This window comes from Salvelinus sp. IW2-2015, linkage group LG23 (assembly GCF_002910315.2).
Source record: "Salvelinus sp. IW2-2015 linkage group LG23, ASM291031v2, whole genome shotgun sequence".
Lineage (NCBI taxonomy): Eukaryota > Metazoa > Chordata > Actinopteri > Salmoniformes > Salmonidae > Salvelinus > Salvelinus sp. IW2-2015.
Genome location: NC_036863.1, coordinates 1,659,316 through 1,667,417, shown reverse-complemented (window position 1 = coordinate 1,667,417; position 8,102 = coordinate 1,659,316). Strand labels below are relative to the sequence as shown.

Here is an 8,102-nt window from a genome sequence, read left to right as displayed (position 1 = left end):
AATGCCACTWAACACAGGTCAAAATTAAAATGAATCCAAAATATATTGGTTGCTTCCATCTACAAGCAGACATTTTCTAGAGACAATCTTAAATGAAATCAGATAAATCCCTTTTACATGATCGCCAATCCTACACCGAATACCTTGTTGAAAGTCCTGTTGTCACTTGCAGTCAGAAAATAAAGTAATCTAGAAACCAGAAAAAAATTACTCAAAATTGCTTTATTTCAAAAGCTCTGACARCTTCCGATGCGCATGTAAATCCAGTCGACATGTAAAATACCATACAATACATTAGATTCAAAGGTACCAAAAAGTACAGTAAAAATTACACTTCCATTTCTGGAAATGTGGACAAAAAAAAAAAAAGATAAAATAAAAAAAAACTTGGAAAAGTGACATTTGCTTCCCCAGTTCCTCAGATGGTCTGTACAAGTGGAGTTCAAGTCTGTCATCCCAAAGGAAAGAATGAAGTCCTGCACACTGCCGCACCCCAGTCTCAAATCTGGATTACTTGAGTCCTTTAAGAGAGGAGAAAAAGGGAATTGTTGCCACACCACTTATGACACGACCCCACCACCCTGCATCAGAGAGCAAACAGCTAGAGCAACAAGCATGCAAGAAGGGGATGATTAGGAAGCCAATGCTGCTGGTTAGATCGGTCATAGCATAGCATTAAGGGAAACGGCAGACATTTTGTTAAATTTGCTGTGCATCTTTAAGCAGATCGTCTCCCATCTCCCGCTCTAGAACATTGTTTTGAACATGGTCCACCGCAACATCAACCCTTAATGATCCAGTAGTGTAGTTGTAGGGGTGCATCTTCGATGCAGATTATGCTGACAAATTTGAGGGTTTGAGGTTGTGTACTTTTAAAACAAAGTTTCCTGTCCCCAACAGAACGGTATTTTCTAAATCCAATTGATGAACAGTGGATAATTTCATTCTAATCCACAATAGCCTTTCCCCTGGGCCAGACTAAATCGTGGCAAGGAATTGTTGGCATCAATGCCACAAATCTAACAGCTATATATAGGACCACAATGTTACAAGGCACTAAAATGCATACCTGCACTACATGAGATCAGTATGGCTTGTAGCTACCCTGGTGACCTCCACGTCTTGGAGTTTTCCCATAGCTTGTATTGCCCTGGTCTGCAGGAATAGAGAGAGAGGACTGAGTGCTTCTGTGCAAAGACAAGTCATATAAATCAGGTAGGCGCTTGCCAGAGGTCTGTATACTCACTGTAGTCATAGCCACCTCCATAGCCACCTCCGTAGTATCCAGCAGAGTAGTCATAGTTGCCGTAAGCGCCATAGTTTCCATAGGCCTGCTGCCCACCATAACCATAACCCTGGTTGCCATAGCCCTGGTTGCCATAGCCCTGGTTGCCATAGCCCTGGTTCCAGTAGTTATTATAACCCTGGTTGCCATACTGGTTTTGGCCTGAGGGAAACAAAATGTGGTTCCAAGTCAGACAAAGACTAAAAATAGTTTCACAACAAAAATTAAATAGATATTGATAGTCCAGAGATGCCAATTAGCAATCCAATTTCTCAGATCCTTCCCTGCCTTGAGTACCACACCCATCCTGCAGCCTTAGACCTGAATGACTACCTGCAGGTAGAACCAATTGCACACAGACCTTCTCTATGCCCTGGTCACTCATAACAAAAAMATTCAGTGTTGAGTTAATACTCACCACCACGGCTCCTGCCTCCCCGGCCTCCTCCATAGCTGCCCSCACCACGGCCTCCAAACTGCTGCTGCTGCTGGTACACCTCTTTGGGCTGGGCGATTTTGATCTCACACTGGGATGACAAAACGAGAATGTTTAATTATACAGATGCTGCAGAGATAAAATCACAGCATGGAGTACAAACATGCTAGGGCTATTTAGACAAGTCACATCTTAAGTTGAAGCATTGATTTTAGCTTAAAGCTCACACTGGACCCCCCATCTCAGTCAGAGGACACTGAATGTCAATACAATCCATTTAAAACTTAATTCTGAAATTCAAATAAGAAAATGTGTTCAAATTGATGAACCGAAGCATTCTAGTAATTTAACACCATGCAAACAAGTCTGAAACTCTTGCATGCAACATGAAAATGTCAGTGCGGATTAGAGCTGGGCGATATGGCCAAAATATATCACGGTATTTATATATAAATGGGGTATTTTTAGTTTTTGAATAATAAAAAAGYTGTACATTTTCTTTATGAGTAGTGAATGATCCTAGGGTGGCAACACATACATTCTAAGTGGTTTAAAGGGGTCTCTTCATTCTGATTGTTTTATACTGATCAATTCAACCTAAATAAATTTCAGCACTTATCATTTCTAGGGTCCCAGGGTGCTTTATGAGTAGTGAGTGATCCTAGGGTGCTTCATGAGTAGTGAGTGATCCTAGGGTGCTTTATGAGTAGTGAGTGATCCTAGGGTGGAAACATACAGTCTAAGTGGTTTCAATGAGGCTCGCCATTCTGATTGTTTTATACTGTTCAATTCACCTTCAACCAAAACAAATTTCAACACTTTTATAATTTCTGCATTTCCTACACTCAATTGCAGTGGTGTAAAAAGTACCCAATTGCCATACTTGAGTAAAAGTAAAGATACGTTAACAGAAAATTACTCAAGTAAAAGTCACCCAGTAAAATACTACTTGAGTAAAAGTATGAAAGTATTTGGTTATATTAAATTCCTTATATTAAGCAAACCAAATAGCCAGGGGCACACTCCAGACATAATTTACAAAAAAAAAAGTGTGTTTAGTGGGTCCTCCAGATCAGAGGCAGTAGATGACCAGGGATGTTCTCTTCACAAGTGTGTAAATTGGACCATTTCCTGTCCTGCTAAGCGTTCAAAAAGTAACAAGTACYTTTGGGTGTCAGGGAAAATGTATGGAGTAAAAAGTACAGTATTTGTAGGAAGGTAGTGAAGTAAAAGTTGTCAAAAATAGTAAAGTACAGATATCCCAAAAAGTATGTACTTAAAAGTATTTTTACACCACTGCTCAATTGAGAATTTCCACACTGCCATGTAGGGCTGCGCGATATGGGCAAATAATCTAGGACTTATTTTTAACCAAATGTTGCAACTGCGATTTGACTTGCGAATTAGAGCAAAAATGTTGGAATCATGGAAATAAGCCTATTCTAATTATATAGTTTAAAAAACAAGTGGGCACTTTGAATACAGTGTTTGAGACGGCAACGAATTAAAATACCAGGGATGAGTTATTGTGACAGGGTAGGAACTAAAGTTGTTGATAAGTATTTCCTAGGGGACCCTATAAACGTCGGCTATATTGCATGTTCTCTCTTAGCTACTTCATGTAGCTAGCATTCTTGCTTTGTATATTCCTCTTTGATTTAGAAGATACTGTTGCAGAAACATGCTGATTTAGGTSTACACCATCACTGGTATTATCAGGCTGTATTAGCTAGCTACGTTTGCGCGGACTCCGTACATTTATTAGCTAGCTAGCAGCTAACAATTAGCATCTCAAGATTTAGGGCAACTTGCTAAGAAAAGAAACTATGTTTGCTGATGTAAGAAACAAACTAAGTGTCAATATAAATCCACTAGCGTTCTATAATAAGAAGCAAAGTGAAAACAGCGTTGTCATCAACATTGTTGCATGGACCATGTACACGGAACGCAAGCGTCTCGTGGTTGAGAAACATCAAATGTACTCCTTGAGTGACAGGGGGCGGGGCTAGGTCTGTGTGGAAAGTGGCATAGAGAAAGAGCAGAGAGATGACTCAAGTAGCGAAGTAAACTATACAAATTGACATTACACATGGCATATCACATTTAACAAACCCAAACATTCAAATACCGGTATATCATAAAATATGGTATACCGCCCAGCCCTAGTGCTGATACATTATTTCAAGCCAGGGTGCGTGACAATTTCCCAAAGCATTTCAGCAGGGAATGAAGACTATGCACAAACAAAATTTCAATTAAACAAGTTAGCATTTCACACATAAAGGATGCTTAGCCAAATTGATATAGGATGCACCCAGCATGCACATGTCCACCAACAGTAAGTAAAAAAATAAAGACATATACATACAAGACCTTCCTTTCCATCTGTTACTTTAGTTCCACACACATTGTGGAACTTTTTCTCAAGGCATTTTTTAACAGTGGACTCTTCTTTGAACGTGATGAAGATAAAACCCCTCCTTTTTTTGAATTTGGGGTCCACTGGGAGTTCGATGGATTCAATCTAAAAAATAAAATAAAAAGTTRGAAAAGAGACAAATTAATAAACACACTGGGAAAATCCATAGCTACTGAAACACAGGAGGGTCATGCAGAGGTCATCATAGAACGATAGAAGGACAGTGACAAACCTCCCCAAAGGTTCCAAAGTATTCTCTGATGGTCTCCTCTGTGGCTTCTGGATTTAGACCACCAACAAAGATCTTCTTGGCTGGTTCCTTCTTCATTGCCATAGCCTTCTTTGGGTCTATCTGTCGTCCATCTAGCCTGTGTTCTTTCTGCTCAAGAACCTTTAAGATTGCCCCCCAACAACAACAAAAATAAATAATTGTCTACAAAGCCCAACTTCCACAAATGTAAGATATCAAAATCATGTCACCTTCCCCATGGAACACACACCTTGTCTACACTTGCTGCCGCTTGGAACAAGATGAATCCAAACCCGCGTGACCTTCCTGTGTTTGAGTCCATCTTGATGGTACAATCTGTCACCTCTCCAAATTTGGAGAAGTAGTCTTTCAGGTCTTTTTTGCTAGTGTCCCAGCTAAGTCCACCAACAAACATTTTGCTGCAGAGAAACACAGATCAGTAAGGACCGAGGACAAAGCTCATGAACTGACAACTGAGCAGCCACTTAAATTTCATTCAAGTTCAGGGAGCACACATTGTGGCTTACAAACTTGTACAGGCCAATAAAACTGGGAGTTCCCACAGCGGTTGTATCACTGCAACTTTAAACACCGATTGCATAAGTGTAACAATGCTAGCCAGTTGAAGCCCATCCCCCAAATGGGCYGGGCATGGCGCCAAGACTAAACAAAAGATAGTTGTATTATAACAACGTTAGCTGCAAACGTTTGTAAAACAACCATACATAAACTTACCCAGCGTCATCCTCGCCTTTGCTTGCATTTATCTGTCCACCCTCTGCAGCTCCGTTCTGAGCGTCCACTTCCTCCACAGCAGCCTCTTCCTCACAACTCTGTTTTTCTTGTTCCTCCGCCTCGGGCTGTAATGTGGATTCTTCTGCTCCATTCAGCTCTTCGGCTTCGTTTCCATTTTCGGAGGTCTCCATTAATTGCTGTTCAGCGTCGTCAGACATAGTGATCACCTACCATGGGGATAAAGGAAACGCTRGCTGGCTGTTGGCTAACATGCATTACATTTGTTGTAGACAATCGTGCACATTCTAACGCAGGCCATAAGGCTAGCCGGCTTCTCTGGCTAGTTAGCGTGTACCATTGATAGCACAATCACTTTGCGCCAACGTTTTTGATTTGTATTCGAATTACTACATACGCAGTCATGCAAACTGTACAGAAACAATTCAAACGCCAGCAAAAAAAAAAACAGCTTAACAGATCTAGCTAGCAATTCAGCTAGCTAACTTAGTTGGTTATTCTGTTAGTGTTCGCGGCCTGCCAGTGGTGCCTGACTTGACAAATCTAGTTAGTAATAGCTAACGTTAAGGTAATTATTTAGCTAACTTGATGGCGGGTGACATAAATCGTTGAATCACATAACGCAATACGTGCGCGGTAAACAAATACAAATGGCGCTTACCGTTTAAAATTTAGCAAGGTCCCGGAGGCTGCTTTTCAAGATGGATACTCTCCGACTCGGCGAGCTAACTCGTGGCAATCTTTATACTACCGGAAGAGAGCGCTCCTGTAAGAAGTAATTCAAGATTGGGTATCTAACGTTGTCATCGTGATAAGTGTTTTCCTATTGGCTTCTTTGCAAAAAAAGGTGCCACCTACTTACCGCAACTCACACGAGATGTTCCTCCTGGCAGCAAACCTAAATATTTCTTCCGGGAAGCTCCCAAACCTTCAAAACCCACAACATTGACCGTTCGATAGCCAATGGGCTCTCAGCAACGCTTCCACCGCCGCATCCAAGGGRAAGCTCACAATAGATCCACATAGCACTTTGGGGGCGATAAAACAACGGTAGCATATTCATTTTCAATGAAGGACCAACATTTGARTAAACTGAATTTTATTGAATTACTCCGCGACATCGCGTTGAGATTGACCAATCGAAGCTGACTATAGTTTCCACACCCTACTGGATTGACTGTTGATTTATATCGCTACCTGGCTGATCTCGGCCGGCAGTCTGCTGCATCCAAAGCGGCAAAGTAGCTAGCTAGCTACCGGCTGCGTCGCAAGACTGCAGAAATTCAGCCAGCTCCGATTGACTGACAGATAGCGAGCTAAATAAAATTAATGCTATATGTAAACTGACAAACTAGCTAACGAATTGGATTATAAATATAATTGCCGGTTCTAGATACATGTGTCATGTCTCTTCCTCTTTCCCTTCCCACTTTGTCTGTATAGTTGCATTTTGTCCTGCTAAAGTTACCATGTCCCCCAAGGCAAGTGGTCAGGGCCGGTCCTTGCCTTTCTGCCTCCCTAGGCGAGACCAAAAAATACCGCCYCTGCAAAAGTAGAATAGAAGCAAAATCACGTTGAAAAGACTAAAGACTAAGATCACGTTGAAAAGTCTAAAATACGTATTTTCCAGATGTTGAAATTAGGTCCAATTAGGTTCTGAATGAAAGGTGAAAAGACATATTTTTCCGGATGTTGAAAAGGCATTAAAGACATTGAAAAATACGTATTTTCCGGACGATGAAATCAGGTAAATTTTCGGTTCTGAATGAAAGTTGAAAATGTAACTTAAATGTAATGTAATTTATAAACRTCTATGTTTGGCTGGTCCAGACCGCACCAAATCTGAACCAAACATAGACGTCTATGATAGATTTGGATTTGGTCGGACCAAAAATCAATGTCCATGGATGTGATAATCAAAACCGATCCTAATGAGAGGCTGCCTAATGAGAGGCCTCCTTATCCTGCCTAATGAGAGGCTGCCTAATCCTGCCTAATGAGCGGGCCAGCTGTACAAGTGGTTCATAACAATGATGTTCATCTATTTTTAATAAATCTGAATTGTTGATTATCAGTTCATATGGCTTGAGTTGTCTCCTAGTAATAAACTTCCTGGTTGAGGTGTTGAAAATATGAATACATTGAAGGCCCAGTGCAGTCAAAAATGTGATTTTCCTGTACTTCATATATATATATATATATATATATCCACACTGAGGTTGGAATAATACTGTGCAATTGTGAAAATTATGAAAATGCACTTTTAGTGTCAGAGCTGTTTGAAAAGACGGCCTGAAATTTCAGCCTGTTTTGGTGGGATGGAGTTTCGGGTCTGCCTGGTGATTTCACCAGGCAGTAAATTAGTTAATAGACCAATAAGAAAGAGTTCCAAATCTCTTTGCCAATAACATAGTTTTCAGTTAACGAATACGTAGTTATTGTATACATTACATATATAAAACATGTGAACAGGTAGGAACATGTAGGCTGAGCAAACATTTATTAACAGAGAACACACACAAAACATAAAGTACTTATATGTACTTTGAGGCGCTATGCCTTTTTAGGGCTTTTAAGCTCCTACTCCTGCACTAATGTACCACAAATCTGTGGATTATGTCATTGTAAATACACTGAAGAAAGACTGCCACTTAAATGCTGTGGTCAGTTTGTAATACCTTGTGAATTAAATGAAAGTATAGTGGCTGGTGGGGCTCTACTTGGGGAGAGTGGGTCCACAGAGAGACCGTAGTGAGATGAGTGGAGGCACCACAYATACTTCAGAGAAGTGTCTGATGCCCTCYCAGTTCTCCCGTCCAGATCCCTCGGATAGAGCCATCTCCACTCTCTCCAATGACCACCATTGGCTCCTAACTATAATGGCAAASRAGGAATAATAATTACTTGGCCTCCTCTCCTAATTTGGCCAGAACTCTTATTCATTTTACAGCAGGTTTGC

General features: G+C 40.8%; 1 protein-coding gene across 2 annotated transcripts; it reads right to left on the bottom strand.

Moving 5' to 3' along the window:
- Positions 1–202: 202 nt before the first annotated feature.
- LOC111950424 (heterogeneous nuclear ribonucleoprotein A/B) lies at positions 203–6,026 on the bottom strand. 2 transcript variants are annotated; one of them, XM_023968005.2, is made up of 10 exons: positions 6,006–6,026; positions 5,805–5,909; positions 5,126–5,352; positions 4,641–4,809; positions 4,373–4,531; positions 4,090–4,245; positions 1,704–1,812; positions 1,247–1,447; positions 1,070–1,155; positions 203–521 (listed from the first exon to the last, which is right to left on the bottom strand). In XM_023968005.2, the coding sequence occupies exons 3-9, from the start codon at positions 5,341–5,343 to the stop codon at positions 1,085–1,087; spliced, it is 1,083 nt and encodes a 360-aa protein (XP_023823773.1). In that variant the 5' UTR covers positions 5,344–5,352; positions 5,805–5,909; positions 6,006–6,026; the 3' UTR covers positions 203–521; positions 1,070–1,084. The 2 variants fall into 2 exon arrangements, with proteins under 2 accessions (XP_023823773.1, XP_023823774.1); XM_023968006.2 differs by lacking the exon at positions 1,070–1,155.
- Positions 6,027–8,102: the final 2,076 nt, after the last annotated feature.